The sequence below is a fragment of the Mytilus edulis genome, chromosome 12 (assembly GCF_963676685.1).
Source record: "Mytilus edulis chromosome 12, xbMytEdul2.2, whole genome shotgun sequence".
Lineage (NCBI taxonomy): Eukaryota > Metazoa > Mollusca > Bivalvia > Mytilida > Mytilidae > Mytilus > Mytilus edulis.
In genome coordinates this window covers 4,039,182-4,057,905 of record NC_092355.1, presented here as the reverse complement: position 1 = coordinate 4,057,905, position 18,724 = coordinate 4,039,182, and the positions used below count along the sequence as shown (strand labels likewise).

The 18,724-nt window shown below is 31.3% G+C and overlaps 1 protein-coding gene across 3 annotated transcripts in view; it reads left to right on the top strand.

Moving 5' to 3' along the window:
- Nucleotides 1-736: 736 nt before the first annotated feature.
- LOC139499494 (MAM and LDL-receptor class A domain-containing protein 1-like) overlaps nt 737-18,724 on the top strand; it is a 56,819-nt gene continuing 38,831 nt past the window's right edge. For 2 of the 3 annotated variants that reach the window (XM_071288196.1, XM_071288194.1), the window contains exons 1-9: nt 737-923; nt 5,469-5,530; nt 7,055-7,252; nt 8,075-8,149; nt 8,969-9,073; nt 10,202-10,292; nt 10,971-11,112; nt 16,820-16,904; nt 17,499-17,711. In XM_071288196.1, coding sequence (XP_071144297.1) covers nt 842-923; nt 5,469-5,530; nt 7,055-7,252; nt 8,075-8,149; nt 8,969-9,073; nt 10,202-10,292; nt 10,971-11,112; nt 16,820-16,904; nt 17,499-17,711 — 1,053 coding nt within the window. In that variant the 5' untranslated portion in view covers nt 737-841. The remainder of the gene's footprint in view (nt 924-5,468; nt 5,531-7,054; nt 7,253-8,074; nt 8,150-8,968; nt 9,074-10,201; nt 10,293-10,970; nt 11,113-16,819; nt 16,905-17,498; nt 17,712-18,724) is intronic. The other variant, XM_071288195.1, reaches the window with a different exon arrangement.

Genomic DNA, 18,724 nt, shown 5'->3' with positions numbered 1-18,724 from the left:
AAGTTGTTACGCATTAAAATTGTGCTATAATTCTTAGTGAATGTTAACCATGTAAAATATCATTTTGTGTGAAACTTGGTTTTTTTGTTTCTTCTTTATGTGTTTTCAAAAGAGATGCGAAAGACACCAAAAGGACAGTCAAGGTCATAAGTTCAAAATAAAATGACATCGCTATGGCGACAAAAATAGAAACATACCAACAGAAAAACAGACAAACACCATAACACATCACAATATAGGGAACCAAAGATTGAGTTACACGAATCCCACCGAAAACTTGGGGCATTCCTAGGTGCTCTGGAAGAGTAAACAGATCCACGCGTGGTACCCGATTATCTTTTTGGAATTAGGCGACTGCGCAATTCAAATGGAAGAACTCTTCGTTTAACATGTATAACGTTTCGTTTCGTCACCATTCCAATTGATTATCTTTTGTTTAGTGATTAGGCATCCTGAGAGTCGATAAAAAATGAATATATGTAATCACAATCAACATAAATATACTAGGATGAAAAAAATAATGAAAATATACGTTCCAAACTACTGACACAGAAAAGTAAAATGAGGAGACCAAGTTTTATTTAAAGATATCTTCTACCTTACTTCGACACACTATTATGAAACATAATACAATTACAATACAATTCATGTAACATGTATAATTATGTATTTAAATTTACCACGTCATTTCTTTTTTTTGCAACGAGATCATTCTAAGTACATTTATTCGCATATATAAACAGGACTTTTAGACACTAATCTACATTCAGAATTGAGTTTTAAGGAGAATGATGTAACAGAAAAACACAAACAAAAATTCAGTTGAAAGTTTTTATTCAACATGAAAATTGTGCCATGTGTTGTGTTTGTACTTTGGAATATTTATTTGATCAAATCGCATAAAATTCCAGCAAAGTATTTCGGTAAGTAGAACATTTATACTTTACCTTAATAATCATTTGGTTATAACTATTTGCATCATTCTTATGGATTATTATTTTGTTATTATGCATCTATAGAATTCTAAAGGATTCTCTTTTTATACTGACCGTTCGGGTTAATCAAATGGATCAACTTTTGTATATTGAGAAATAAATGGGGAATGTGTCAAAGCGACAACAGCCTGACCATAGAGCAGACAACAGCCGAAGGCCACCAATGGGTCTTCAATGTAGCGAGAATTCCCGCACCCGTAGATGTACTTCAGCTGGCCCCTAAACATATGTATACTAGTACAGTGATAATAGACGTCATACTAAACTCCGAATTATACACAAGAAACTAAAATTTAAAATCATACAAGACTAACAAAGGCCAGAGGCTCCTGACTTGCGACAGGCGTAAAATTGCGGCGGGGTTAAACATGTTTATGAAATCTCAACCCTTCCCCTATACCTATAGCAAAATTCCCCATAATGATTCTAATGAATTATCTTTTGTTTGTATGGATGATCATTTCGAAAATCTCAAATCTGTCATTCTTCCCTTTTGATGCTAACATAAAAAATGGAAAATTAAATGCTCCAGTCTATATACTCGATACCTAAACTTTACAATAACAAAAGAATTACAGACCGACATAAAGGCGGTTCGCCATAATGTTCGACAAAATATTTTTTACCACTATTCTGTGTAACCTAAAATGTTGCAGTCAGAAATAATAGGATTAATATTCAAACAGCGGTTCAAAATCATGTGGATTCTTGCACATTGTTAAGATCATTTGCACAATCTGGTATCACAATCCTTACAGCTCTTATACAATCTAAACTGTTGGGTTTTCTTTCGCTAACCATACTACTAACAATGCTCAATATACAGATTGGTTACATCGTTTCATTATACATAACTTATTTGTAGATTGGTAGAAACACAGCTAATTTTGTGGATAAGCTTTTTAAAATGTGTGTTACATTTTAATGTTGTGTTTCTGTTGTGTCGTAGTTCTCTTCTTATATTTGATGCGTTTCCTCAGTTTTAGTTTGTAACCCGGATTTTTTTTTTCTCAATCGATTTATGAATTTGGAACAGCGGTATACTTCTGTTGCCTTTATTTCAACTTTTTATTCGATAATTATTTGTTTAGTTAGGTGAATTGATTTTAAAACGGACAGTCTGTACTCTAATGGGTACTAAATGTGCTTCTCTGCAGACCGAATTGTGGTTGAAGCACACAAATTTCAAAAGATAATTGAAGGCTTCTAATTATTTTTTATATTATTAGATCTTAAAATCGGCGATCGTGCGGAAATGTTTAGTATGAAAGGCTTTCGCCTCAACACTTTACACCTTTTTGGGAGACGGATTTATATAAGAATTTCCGAACTAGTTTTGAAATTCCATATTGTAACTTCATTTAACATTGTAATATCTTATTCTTGAAATTTGTGCTTAATAAATACTGGTTAAACTAACGTAACGAACAGAACCAGTTGATAATACTTTAGCCCACTAAGCACATATGGGAAAATGTATACTCTTTGATAAAATGCTATCATATAATACTGTAAAACTATTAGTCACATATAATTACAATAAGTATATGACAATGACGATTTTCGTCCATACAAGAATATTGAATTGCACTAACGCAATTGCTTAGTATCATTGTGTGGAAAAAAATATCAAAAAAAAAGGATTATGCACTCAACATATTGTGCGTAAAGATTAAATCTTATCTATTTTGTATTTCCAATTTCTATGTACATGTAGTTTCTTTAAATTTCAATAAGGGCATATACCTTTTTGTATCATACAAATCTACCACGTGAAATCTACTTCGGTTTGGATGATTTATCACATTGATAGAGAGGTGCACGTGTTCAAGAGAACAATTAGTTTTCTGTTATTTTTAGTTATTCTATATTTACAAAAAAAACAAGATTTTATCTTTATCTTGTCCTATTTAACACAATCATCTTTTTACATCATTCTTATATATTTGCAAAGAAAACGTAACTTTATCACGACAGTTCTATTAATATAGACATAAAGACCAAAAATCTAATTGTGAATGTCTCATGATGTGTTAAAGGAAGATGTGGTATCATTCGACATCTCGAATTGTTGAATAGTAGATATCAATCGGTCTATTTTTTTTATTGAAATATACAAGATTTGAGGGAAGAATGATATTTCATTGTAAGTCAACATTTTTAAAACATGAGTGTTTCTTATTTTTAAATAAAAGTTATATAAAATGTTTTTGTTTGATAACATTTTATTTGGATTTGCAACCTATCTTTTTATCATACACCAATAGTTTTTAATGCGCAATCGAAATTAAATATAACAGTCCATAAGCGTAACCTTAAAAAAAATATAGGCCCATTATTTTCATTATTTTAATTTTGCACAAAGTAAAGTGCAGGACAAATGACAACAGTAATTAAACTAAAATATATAAACTGGTGCATTGAATTATTTGAAACTGACAAGTATTCATCAAAGGAATAGGTTAATTATTTGGATTAAAATATTTCTGTATGAGAACGATATTAAACAGAACATGTTTGCATAAAACACTCTATTTTTATTCCTAGATATACATTTGCAATATTTTGTTTGAATAACGATTAAATTTTAGTTAAATAGTGAAACCAAAACTTCCTTGAATCGTACGCTTTCACGTTAACGGTTTTTACATGGCATTGTAATTAATACTTTTATATTTTTACTTAAACCTTTTCAAGCATGTTTATTCCTTATTGTTATTGACATGTTACTTTAAACAAACTTGAAATTAAATCCATTAAAATCAGAAAGCTATACCCGGATATCAAATACATCATTTAAAAATACAATGATTGAAACCTGATATATTGTAAATAGTACCAACAATCCCTTTAAAAGTAATTATTTAAAACTCTGTATAAATCGAATAGAGCGTCTCCCAAATTTATCAATTTTGAAAGAATCAACTTGCTTTTCATTCTAGCATTTAAATATGACTGAACTAACCAGCTTACATACCGGTTCGTATGTTGATCAGTTGTAATCATGAGTAAAAGGAACCACCTTTAAAAATCACCTTTTGTGTATTATAGTTGCAAATTAAAAACGAATTGATAATAGTCAATATAATAGTTGTCAGTATGAAAGGGCTGCTTGCATTCCGCATTTCTGCTCATTGTCTATGCAGATTAATCTTTTTAAATTGCACTATGTGTTTGAATATTTAGAACTTCATCTGTTTTTTACACGATACTTGTAAATAAGTCTTTCAGCTCAGTAATATTCCGATTTTCTGAGATAGAAATCGAGACCAATTTCAAAGGAAAACTCATTGTAAATAATGCAAATATTTGTTATTGTTTATTGTATAATATGCCTTAACAATTAAACCAATGATGTTGGTAGTCCAACATGTATTTTTTTTTTTTTTAATATTTTTGTGTAAGCACTTCCATCATGTAACAATAGTAATAAGATTCAAAATTAATATTCAAAAATGACTAATTAAATGGTATTTTTAATAGTTATGATGCCCAAATTTTTAGTTAAAAAACGATTTTCACTAATTGCATCATATAAGAGTAAAAAGTAAAATTACAAAAGTACTGAACTCCGAGGAAAATTATAAACGGAAAGTTCATAATCAAATGGCAAAATCAAATGATAAAACATCAAATGAAAACAATGTTATATTCCTGATTTGGTACAGGCATTTTCAAATGTAGAAAATGGTGGATTGCACCTGGTTTATAGCTCTAAACCTCTCACTTTTATGACAAATCGCATCAAATTCTATTATATTTACAACGATTCATGGACAAAATAGACATAACAGGTAGCATTTTCAAAATAGGGGTACAGCAGTTGTCACCGTGTCACAATCTCAATTAAAACAAAACAAAACAAATATTAAACAAAGAAAGAAGTACAAAAAAGCATATATCACATTTTACAACTACGTTCATTGCTTCCTTATTTTTTCATTTTAAAGCTGAAATATTTGAAGTCCTGAAATTACAATGACTTAAAAGTAGATAAATATCGTTAAACTAAATTTATTGCTTTATTCAGCAAAATATATACCTTTGTAGGCCGTTTGTTTTGGGGTTTACGCTCAACAGTAGATTAATTGTATATTTCTTTTTAATCGGTTGTGTTGTAATTCTGCTTACACAGTTCCGGCGGCTTGATCTCAATTTATTGAAAATACAATCCATTGACTAGCTAACAAATACGTAGTTGTTTTTATATTTTTAATCAAATATAGTGAAAACTGTGTATAGAGGTTTCTCGTTGGCCACCAGAAAACCGACCTCGTAAAAGTTGACCTTATAAATTGATGTATATCTATTAATACAGTGGAACAAAGAGAGTTTTGACACCTAAAGAGGTGTTTTTATAAAAGGAGATTACTTTCTAGTAGATTTGACATTATTTTGTACACATGCTGCCGATTGTTGATAGATGAAATATAAAATTCACATGAGTTACATATTTCGTTTCTTTTTCTCCAGAAAATGCAAAAATTGAAAACGATTTGAATGAACTGGAACAGCTACTAAAAGAACGAGAACAGGTAAGTACAATATGTTTAAAATTAGTATACCATGCAAAAAGACAGTACATCTGATTAAAAGAATATGTGAATAGTTGATAGTACACTAGTAAAATAAAAGTTTTTATAAGGATAGAAAAATATCAGGTGTCGACGATGACGCTGAATACGTCTTTTAAATCATTAGATAAACATTCAACTGTTAACGTGATCCCCTTCCTGTCATGTTAATGTAGAAGACAGCAAAATTGGTAACAAGAATGTTTAGTTACAGCTAGTAAAACGATTCATGATAGCATAGCTTAAAGTGTAAAAAACAATTAAAGACAGCCATGCAATTTACGTACAATGTACTGGAAGCCAGAGGAGCTAGTGACGAAAAAAAAAAGCCATGAATTTTAATTAGTCCAATACTGTTAAACTTGTGATAAGAGAATGTAAGACCAAGACAGGGCTGTACAATGTTAATACTGCTAGACAGAGGAATTTTTTTTTTTAGACCTACATATTAGTTTCTTTGTTTTTGACGTAACTCAATGTTTCAATACTGAGAAATGTACAGAAATTAAAATAACAAACATATTGAACTCCAATGGCAAAAAATCATGATGAAGATTTATAAATAGGCAGGTAATGTTATATTCTTCAAAATATCTTTATTCTTTGTTGTTAAAGATTGCAGTCAGACATTGTGTGATAAAATATACCTTGTCAGTCATGTCAGGTATTTTTTTTTCTTTTTCTTTTTTATTTTCATTTTTTATTGAAATCTGTTCATTTGTTAGTAATGAAAACATCGAATACCAGTACCTTATCCAGCCCTCGTTAATGTTAGCAATAGAACATGTAAATATGTATTTGTTAGTATTTGTTAGTTCATTTTATAAAACACTATATCAGCTGTAGTTACTTAATATAATACAACATCTTTCATTTGCATTTAAAGAGTAAAAAATAACATAATATAATGTTAAAAATGGAGCACAAATAATGTATGATCAAATTATAATAATTATTTTAACAAACATATATTTTAAGTTTTATAGTTTCATGTCAGGTCTTGATTCTTAAGATGTACTTTAAAGTCTTTAATTGCAATCTTTGTAATTATGAAGTAAATTCAAAACGTTTAAAATCTTCTACTCGTTACGTTACTTTTTCCCATGCTAAGTCTTTGGTTTTTGATGCTATGTTTTGTTTATTGTTGCTACTTCGTTTGATTTTTGTTGTTGTTTTGTAATGACATTGTCAATGTTTTTGCCGATTTTACACGGACTTCATTATACATGTTATAGAGGTGTGCAAATACTGCTCAAACAGAAGTGTGAGACAAAAGTTTTTCGGTCTTTATGACGAATAATTCAACCAATATAATGATGTCAGTGTCAGTAACAGATCTTTAGGAACGAACATAGTCGTTTTATATATTAATTTTCCAATTTCCCTATTCCCAGTAATGACATTTTCTGTTTGGATGAGTGATACATAACGTGTTGTTTTTTTTAATTATATGTTGTAAGAAAATTTTAATGAATTTTGTTTTAGGGTCGACAAGAAATATTAAGTCAAAAGTCGCCTACAACCAACATACATCTAGACAGACCCGGCATTTCTCATAAAAGCATGCCAACATCTACTGAGGAAGAAATGTTGTTGATAGAGAATAAAATCAAAGAATGGAGAAAAACAAACGAAGTGGAAAAAGAAGAAGACACAGAAAAATTATCAATAGACAATCCGGAGGTAGGAAGAATTCTTTGCAACAACTTTGTTGCGTAGTTAATTGCCCGTTGGGAGAATTGAGTCTTCTATGCATGACATCTTAAATAAAAATGATTGCATTTTAAATTAAGTATTTTTGACGGCTGTGTGATACGTATGTTGGATGTGTTTAGAGAAAAACAATTGATACAAAATGTTTGCGAAATATTCTTGTAAATCTCAATATACAATCTTATTTATTTTAGTCAAAAAAATGGATTTTTAACTTTCATATTTCGACTTTGACATAAGAAGCATAGGAATCACATGGATATTTATAGTTTTAATTGGTTACAATTTCTAAGATAGTGGTTAGCTTTTAAAATCATGTTTAATCATCTCATGACGTAAAGGTAATTGGATATCTGAGTGAAGCATCTTTACGCCCTTTTGTCGAAACATGGACAAAATACGTGAAATGAGCTCTTATCCTAATTAAGTTATGTGGAAATATGAATAAGGTTTATATTTGTGTTTTCAAGAAATACTTTTTAGGCATTTAGAGGAAATTGTTGCTTTGCTTTTATAGTTTCCAAAAAAAAAGTATTTTTTCTGTGAATATGGAGTTGTTTGCTAACATGACTAAAGGGATATACTTGGATTAGTGGTATACATGCTTTCTACCATTATAATATCACGCTGCAAATATTCAGCTTTTTGCAATGTTGGCATATGATGAAATAAAAACATATAACATCTGGGATTTTTTATTCAAGAAATGAAATATATGCAACATTTATTGAAATATTTTAATGTACATTTTACGAAAAATAATCTATTATATTAGAATATTTTCTACTTCAGAAAATTAACCCAGATGACCCTTTATCCAACCTGCTTGAAGGTATGGAAATTGAGAACAATGGACATCCTCATCTTGTAAGTTTTGTAATAGGATTTAATATTAAGACAACATAAGACAGATTATCTCTAGTCTCATATTAGGGAGTAAGAATATGAAGAAAAAACATAATGATAGCAACCCAACACGATTAAGAAGTTTGATTTTCCATTGTCCCACATCAGAAAATAGTTTCTACAAATAGACACGAAATTCTCATGATAAATGTTGTTTTTCATTCATTTACATTTTCTTTTTATTAAACGAAAGGAGGTTTCATTAATTTATGAGAAAAGTGTGAAGTTTAATTAACTTGTATAAAGGCAACAACAAAACGCTTTGATGTATTATATTGAAGAAATAAGTACGATGATATTTCAAATATTGGATAATAATTAGCAAGTACTGCTGCATTATTTTGATTGAATATATTTTGGAAACACGCAAAGTTATTACGGACAAAATGAGATCATTTTGTTTTTAATAACGTGTTAATGAGTAATTTTTGCCTGTATCAGTTCGGGAATGTGGAAGTTGTTTTTTAATTGATTGATAGCGTTTTATTTTTTTCAATTTTTATTGACTTCCCATTTATGAGTTTGCTTAAGGGTGCAGTAGTCTTGTTATACTTGTGTACTCGCATCGATACACAAAAACCAAAGGTTCTTAGATTAAAACATGTGTTCACTCAACAACCAACGTTGTAATGTTTGATAGCTATTCTTAAATATCTTAAAAGGTAAGGAAAAGGTGATATAAGTGTTGACAAGGTAACTCTTTAGAGGTTTGCATTTATGAGATGACATCGAAAGTAGTAACAACGAAAAATCCTGTTAAAATGTAATTATAATAAACAGGTTCAAGGACTTCATCCTGAAGATAGCGCTAAGACGTATGGTGATTCCCATGACTCACATAGGCTTATACCAGAACAGATAAAAGAACTTAAATTAAGGAAGTCGGTAAGTAGATTCTACCGACCCTTTGATATACCAGTGTCAAACATTCATACCTGTATTTAGGGGTACATAAGGAATTTACTTTATCAATCAGTTGCATGCTCAAATCACATAATATTAGTCAAAAGAAATCAAGGTTTTCAATTATCAAAATAAGACTTTTTATTGCATAGCAATAAAATATTTCCCACCGAAAGTAACAGAAAGTTAGCGTGCAATAAATTCCAATATTGTACTAGTGCAATAAATCTTAAAAATTCATGACGTCATCAACGATAAAATCTTAGTTTAAACCAATTTTTACTTTGAAATATTATATTGCTATACAATAAAAGGGTTATTGCATGAATATTGGGGAAATTGTCCCGAGTAGAATTTTATATTGCACGAGCTTGCTTGTTCATGCAATAACCCTATAGTATAAATGCTATATATCCAATGAAACTATTCCTGTAAATTGTGTGCTTTATATTTCTTGATTTTTTTTATATTTTTGTTAACCTGTATTTCTATTATTTTGATACATTAAACAACAACACTAAATGTCGCGAAGGCACGCAAAGGTTATCTTTAATTATGTCAACAATTTAATATTTGAAATTGATTTTTTTTATCTATGTATCGACTGAATCAAAGTCCAAAATAAGACAAATCCTTGCCTTTTGTTTTTTATCCGTTATGGTTAACTAAACTTCAAACAAACGTACGCAGACATATCGGATTATTCTAACAATCAGATGACAGTAATAAAAGCAAGCACAACGCCAGCCTCAGAGTGACATTACATTTGACATGTTTGCCTGTTGTAACAGATACGTTGTCAATATAACGGATTTTTTTGGCAATTGTCATACAAGTGAGAGGTTTAGCTAGCTTTAATGCCAGTCATGTTTAATTCACAATTTCCTCCTTACGAAAATGCGTGTACCAAGTCAGAAATATGACATTTGTTATTCAGTCGTTTTGATGTGTTAAAGATTTTGACTTTGCCTTTTGATTAGGGAAATTCCCTTTTGAATTAGTCTAGGAGTTGTTTTTTATTTTATACATTTCTTTTTACTCATGTATTTTATCCTTTCCACTAATTTGAAATCTTAATATATATTAACACAATGTCACATATTTGTCCAGGTCAAGTCAGACATCAGAAATAGAAATTTTGACACCTATACTAATTGGCTTTGGAAAGACGGAATTATTCCTTATAGGATATACAACATGTGTAAGTACTAGACTTTTTTTACAAATGTGAATAGCATAACTCATTGATCCCTATGACATATAAACAATGAAAACAACAAGTATGCCTTCAAAGCGCCTTGATGGGTCTACCTTCGTCAGGAATGCTAAAGGTCAAATATTTGAAAGTCAAAGATGTTGAACAATGTTTAAGAACCGAAGCAGTTGAAGAGCTATATTATCAAAACGACTAAAATAATAATAGACAAATCCTTATAAAGGCCCACACATGCAACTACTAAACGTTTTAAAGGTGTAATTATTACGACTCATAATTGATCAGGACAGCCAGGAAAGGCTTACAATGTATTCCTTTTACATTTATTTACAATATCGGGTAAAACGCAACTATATTTCTGTAAAACCCTATAATCTGTTTCAAACACACCATACCATTGCAATATACTATCACAATGAACGTTCAGAGCCAAATATTTACAAGTCACTTTGTACTTCTTTGGGTTTTAGGAGAGAAACTTAAAACTTTGTTTTTTACTTTTTATCCACTTTAAAGAGATTTTTGACCCAATGCAATTTTCTATCTTATTTCTAATAGATTTGTGTAAAAGATATGTAGCATGTACACTCAATTTTTTTTGTTACTTTTATAATTTTTTTTCTTCAAATCTAGCACATTGTTGACATCCTTTTACTTTTACAGCAGCAAGTTCTGTTATAGTAATAGACAAGGCCATTAAACAGTTCCATGACAATACATGTATCAAATGGATAACAACCACTGATCCCCTGTACAACCCTTCAGCACTTGGACATCAGAATGTCGTAACATTTATAAATGAAGGGTATGTAAAGAAATATTTATTAATATTAAGCTTGAAATAAGTTTCATTTAATGCTGAATAACATAAGATAAAAAATTGCGGTACAATTTGCAATTAGACAACTCTTCGCCAGAGACTTGAAAGATTAGCATTTTCACCATACAAGTTCTGTAGCAGTTATAAACAAAGCTATTCAACAGTTTCATGACAGACACCACATGTGTTAAATGGACAACAACTACTGATCCCCTTCACAACCCATCAGCACTTGGTCGCCAGAATGTCGTAACTTTATACATGACCAGTAACTGAGATGGAAGATGAGTATGTTAATCAGAGTTTTTCATTCAATGTCGTTAAATTCATTTTAAAAATGTACATTGAAAGTACTTACGGTCTGTTTGTTATATATTCATTATGGAAAATAAATGTTACTTGCGGTTAAATTGTTTTCATTGTACGACCTATTTAAATTAGTGTTGTAAAACTCATTGCAACATTTCGATATGAATTGGATTCATAAACCATTAAATTGCATGACATTTGTGCTATTTACCGGGTTTGTAATACCATGAGCATCACGTCGCGTGCCATATGTGGAGCAGGATACACCTACTCCATCAGATCACCTGAGATCTATTAGTTTTGGTGATATTCGTGTTGCTTAGTATTTAGTTCTTTATGATGTGTCTTGTGTACTTTTGTTTGTCTTTTTTAGTCATGACTTTGTCAGTTTATTTTCGGTCTATAAGTTTGATTATTATACCTTACATATATTTCAAACAATTCTATTGGGTGAAACGTTATCACGTGACATGGAATAGTTCAATTAATTTTCATTCAATTACAACAAAGGATGAATAACCCTAAAAATTTGCACCAGCGTTGAATAACCCTATTATTCACCGGTGAATAACCTTATGAGTTTGTTGATTTGTACTTGAGTTACCTCCCATGAAAATGACGTCACAGACGTATATAAACAAAATGGCAGCGTTCATGTTACACTGTGAGGCCATCGAGAGACGAGGAAATCAGGCATTGGACATAAATAGAGGTGAGAGTGCCAGCAGCCGATGATATCTCTTATAAACGGTCCTTTTCAGGGCCATCAATATTTTACAAAAAATTTCTACTTTTGTTGTAAATTCGAGAAATTCGACCACAAAGGACAAGGTATGATAAGGGCCGTTTCTGGGCCCCCTTTTTTCAAAATTTTTAAACTTTGAAGTTGAAACCCATCACGCCTGTGTTATGAATTGCAGTATCTGATCGTCCATGTAGAACCTTACTTTTAGGTGTTATGTACTCAAATATGTTCAAACTGAGACCTTGAAAAGCCCTAAACGACAAAAAGTGTAAAAAATCTACAATTTCGTCATGTTCGGAGACAAAATTTGACATCAGCGCCAACGTAGACCATCTTGAAATTTTCAACCATCAACTGTACATGTATATTTCACATAATAAAATATCATGGTGGTCTACGTTGGCGCTCATGTCTAAAATTTGAAAAATAATCCGATTGTTTACATATTTTGACAAGTCATTATAATACGTCAAAGTGAACGGCACGTGTACGAAATAATTCCGGGATCCATAATTGATCAGAATATCACGTACGGATTGTTTTATGTCGTATCCAGTCATCAAGACATGTCACTCTCTTAAAGAAATATGTTGTACGTGAAATTAGACCCATAATGATCAAAATAGTGTAACACTGTGCAGCCAAATACAGAGTTGTGTCCCCTGGAATATGGTGAATCAATTTTTATTCATTATGATTTTTAAATATTCAACGAAATCTTACAAATGAATTTTATAATAAATTCTCAATATATTTAAACTCTTTTTATAGTTCTGAAGAAAATCATTTCATCAAAACCTATATATTTTGCACTTTGAAGTTTTCTATTTAACCATCTACATTTTTTTGTACAGAAAAAAAGATTTATGTATCATATCCATTTCATGCACATTTTTGTTACCAGAAAGTTTAGGACTTCACATGTGCATTGTTCATAAATTAGTAGTTATTTGAACAAAAATTAAGAATATCAAATCATTTGCTGATAGCTATTCTAAAAAATTCAGATTTTTGGACTTAGTCAATATTTCTTGCTACTTAAAAAACAATTAGGGTAGTTGTTGAATATTCACCAAAAACGGTAGTTGAACTTGTTTTCCCTCTCACTTGCTATTGAAGGCACAACTTGCACTACTTGTACTAGTACAGTTTAATGTCCCTAATGCAATAAATAAGATTTTGTTTAGTAACTTCAAATATTTATTCAATTCCGGAAAGGTTGAACTTGGTGAATACTACAGCCGATTCCATTGAGTGATATTTTTAGTTAGCTTGCTTGTTAGATGAACCCTAAAGTCATTGTTAGGTCAGGTTAACTATCCTCCTTTAAGAATATACAAGTCCAGCAGATTACTAATCTATCTGTCTGATGGACTATGCTACTTTTCGGCTGTTGCGAAGCAACTTTTAGGTTGCTATGGTCAATTACATTTTCTTGAAAAAAAATATTGATGACTCAGACATTATACATATGAAAGAAAAATCATTTACAGTAGCTAAATCTTTAAATATAGCTATATTTATACCTCATATGGCCGAATTTTTTAACCGTTGCTAGGCAAAATTTTTGTTGCTAGGTTGTTGCTAAGCATTTTTTTAAACTGAAATTGAAGTGACTTTTCATTTGCAAACTCAAGTTAGTGTTAAACAAACAATATTATTTTGAATTATGCTAATGTGTAATGAGAAAGCAATATTGCATATGTGATAATTTGGCTATTTATTTAAACCGTTGCTAGGCAACCTTCCTTTCACCGGAACATAAAAAAGTCATAGTTTTGAATAGTTTCTATACTAAGGCTATCAATGATGTATATATAAACTTATTTGGGAAGGGGGCCAAAAACGCCTCTTATCATACCTTGTCCTTTATGTATTTTCAAACGTCAGTCTGTGTGTTATGTTAAAGGTGTTCGAAATGCCCTTCCACTGTTAGTTCGGTATAATAAAACAATTGTGGCCTCTAAGAATCAATGAATATCCAAAATTGTCAACCCTTAAAAGTTATTTCACTTCGGTCTGCGCCCTCAATGAAATAACCTTCTCGTGTTGACAATTTTGGATATTCACCTTTTCAACGGGCCATAATTGTATAATGTCCCGCAGATGTCGTTCGTCCCTCTCTTATGATTACTACTATTGAACAACTTCATCGTTGGCACCATATTACTTGAGTAAACGTATAAGAAAAGGAAAGTGTCTTTTGTATAATTTACTATTCAATTTCAAAGATTAGCGAGGTCGAATACCTCAGATAAAAAAGAAATGATAGTACAATTTCATGAACTACTGAAATCATCTAATTTTCCAAGAAATGTGCATGAGTTTTTTCATTTGTTTTTGTTTTTGTTTTTAATTGTACAATGTATTATTGCATATTATATAAATTGTGTTATGTATACATACAATACCGGTACATATTCCGGGTCTTTTGTTAACGTATAATTAGTAAATAGACATGGGAACTACCTTCTACTTGTTGGTAATCTAAAGTATGCTTTTGCTGTTTTCATTGATAAAGACCGTACGGTTGCCTTTAATTCCTAGCATCCACTTCATTTGAACTTTGTTGAATAGTCGTCTTATGATTTTCCCTGAGGTCATTTTTTCAACAAAATTTATATGATTTTCCTCAATTCCTGTGCTATATATAAAAGAAGATTGCCAAGTTATATTTTGAAATATTCTAGTTTTCTTTTATCAATTTTGATTAAAAAAAACATCATTGATGTTTTATGTGTTTGGTTATAAATCCATTCGCAGAATAGTATCCATAACTAATAAATGTTGAACTTATGAGCTGAATATAATAATTTGATTCATTGTAGAAATTACTTTTATCGCATTGTTTTAGTCTACTTTTAAAAATTAATGTGTGTGTGCCCACTACGCTGTGTGAAATCATATATTATCACTATTTTGTGCATTTTTCCTTTGATCTTCTTTTGTGATAATTTTTCATATCATGCTACTTGCTTGAGATGGAAAATTATCGCTAAAAATTAAGCAAGCACGTGGCGTTGCTAGCGAAATTAACATGAAATTGACAACGTCGTCATAGGTAAAATAGCGATAAACAGATTATCATTAGTCATCTCAACTCGATTGCCTTTCTCGCTTTCGCTTTTGCCTTTTTAGCTCACCTGGCCCAAAGGGCCAAGATGCTTTTCCCATCACTTGGCGTCCGTCGTCCGTCGTCGTCGTCGTCGTCGTCGTCCGTCGTCGTTAACTTTTACAAAAATCTTCTCCTCTGAAACTACTGGGCCAAATTAAACCAAACTTGGCCACAATCATCATTGGGGTATCTAGTTTAAAAAATGTGTGGCGTGAACCGGCCAACCAACCAAGATGGCCGCCATGGCTAAAAATAGAACATAGGGTAAAATGCAGTTTTTGGGTTATAACTCAAAAACCAAAGCATTTAGAGCAAATCTGACATGAGTAAAATTGATTATCAGGTCAAGATCTATCTGCCCTAAAATTTTCAGACAAATCGGACAACCCGTTGTTGAGTTGCTGCCCCTAAATTAGTAATTTTAAGGAAATTTTGCAGTTTTTGCTTATTATCTTGAATATTATTATAGATAGAGATAAACTGTAAACAGCAATAATGTTCAGCAAAGTAAGATCTACAAATAAGTCAACATGACCAAAATTGTTAGTTGACCCATTTAGGAGTTATTGCCCTTTATATTCAATTTTTAACCATTTTTCTAAAATTTTAGTATTCTTAAAAAAATCTTCTCCTCTGAAACTACTGGGCCAAATTAAACCAAACTTGGCCACAATCATCATTGGGGTATCTAGTTTAAAAAATGTGTGGCGTGAACCGGCCAACCAACCAAGATGGCCGCCATGGCTAAAAATAGTACATAGGGGCGAAATGTAGATTTTGGCTTATATCTCTGAAACCAAAGCATTTAGAGCAAATCTGACAGGGAATAGATTGTTTATCAGGTCAATATCTATCTGCCCTGAAATTTTCAGACAAAACAGACAACCTGTTGTTGGGTTGCTGCCCCAGAATTAGTAATTTTAAGGAAATTTTGCAGTTTTTGGTTATTATTTTGAATATTATAATAGATAGAGATAAACTGTAAGCAGCAATAATGTTCAGCAAAGTAAGATCTACAAATAAGTCAACATGACCAAATTTTTTAGTTTACCCCTTAAGGAGTTATTGCCCCTTATAGTCATTATTTAACAATTTTCATAAATTTTTGTAAATTTTTGTAAATTTTTAGAAAATATTTTCCACTGCTATTACTGGGCCATGTTCATTACAGATAGAGATAATTGTAGCAAGAAGAATGTCCAGTAAAGTAAGATCTACAAACACATCATGATGACCAAAACACAATTTTGTCATGAATTTATCTGGTTCCATTGTATAATATGCACATAGACCAAGGTGAGCGACACCGGCTCTTGAGAGCCTCTAGTTTAACTTTTATGGGCGAATTGAATAAATACGCGTCACAAGCTTTGCATAAAAAAATCAAAAGCAACAGCAATACAACCACAACATGATGAACCTTACAATTTGTTTTTTACAATAAATACTTACCACAGTTTTTAGTGTAATATGAAGTGATTGCATTATACATATTTGAAGTAGTGTATTATTGAAATTTTCAGAGGTTGTTGGTCCTATGTAGGTAATGTGTTTCCTACTGGAAGCAGAATACAGCACCTGAGCTTAGAAGAACCATATTGTGTTACTGTAAGTTTAAGAGATAACTGTATTGTGTTTTAAGTTTTGCAAACGTCTATCAGTAGTTTTACTGTTGCAAATTTAGTTTACCTGGCGACGCATAGCCGAATTTAATTTGATAGAAAGAAAATATTTCGGTGCAACATGCGAAATGTTTGTTTATTATTGTAGCAATTACATGTCAATACATTTTGGAAATGAAAATGTAGACTTCCTTAGTTACAGACAAGGAGATAATGAATTTTACTATTAATGTCATCCAATCAGAACCATTGATACAAAATAATTGCATTAGAAATCTCTTTCACTTGATATGTTAAACGAATAATAAATTTTAATTTTAATTATTAATAGTTATTCCGTTTATTGTTATTAAAAGTTTTCGCCTTTTAGGCTGACCTTGAAAGATTTTGATACAGCCAAAATCCAGTTTCTTCAATCTTTTAGATATTGTATTCAAAATTGTCGCTTTTAACAATACTTGATTTTTCATATGACATGTATAAGATATCTTTAATTATATGAACTCCATTTTCCCAAAATTGTGGTTTTCATTCTTACAATAATTTACAAGCTCAAGTTTAAAGAATATATCATTTATAGGTTAGCACAGCTGTACATGAGATGTTACATGCCATGGGCGGACATCATGAGCAATCTAGAAGTGACCGTGATAATTACGTTACAATTGAATGGCCAAACGTACAGCCACAATGGAATGGATACGCGTATGTGAAAAATAGCAACATGGAGAAGGAAAACACACAAGACAACAATCCCTATGATGCAGAATCATCCATGCAGTACAGTTTATATGTAAGTATTTTGAGCAGCTGGGTCAATATCTTTAATTGTTTTTACAAAGCCGGTAATGGTATCGTTTTTCCTGTTGCTCAATCCATATCGTGAACTTGGATATGTATGATAGCTCGTTTCGAAGCTGTGACATTTTCACATATCTGGTTAAATTTTTGGGGTACGAAGTCCGATTACTTTTTCCGTAAATTAGCATACCTCGAACATCCTTTCGTGATGCGGCTCCTTGTGGTAAAATATCCCCTTTTTAACACAATTAGGTCTTTGAAAATTTCATACTTTGAACACATTTAATAGCTCCATAGTTTTTACACATTTATTCTATGTTCCTCTACTTTCCTAATCACCACAACATGTCCAATATCACTACACAGAGATTTTTTCTTTACACGTGACTTTTGAGTTCCTCATTTCGAGGCGCATTAGGGATGTTGCCCCAGCTGTATGAACTGTCATTGTACAGATAAAAATAGAAAACTGTAACAATTGTGGCGATTTCATTAATAGCAGTAAAAGAATTAAAACAATATTTTCAAGAGAGAAAACCCTTTTCGCAACAATCTCCAGCACAAAATTCATATCCGTTCCATATTTGTCTCGCAATACTTCACTTAATTTTGAGTGTAGTGTTTCATATTATAGAACGGAACGGATATGTGATCTCTGCGCCGCAGATTGTGTTCGTAGTTCAATTAGCTTATAACGCATATATTATCAATATATCACATCGAAACGAAAGCCTGGTCAAGGAGCCTTTTTGCATACACAGCAATGATTTTCTGAAACATTTGACAGGTGAAACTACTTTATCCCTGACTTAACCATCCGGAGCATTTGAGATTAGTCTTCGCTTTCGGCGTGTTTTATAAGAATCCAACTATAAATTTTCTTGTAGTGATGGGTAAAATATTTCCGTATATGTATAAGCATATATTATCAAGTAGCACCTGGTAAAGAAAGCATGGTCAAGGAGCCTATAGCCATACCTCCCAGCTGTTTCCTATATACCATAT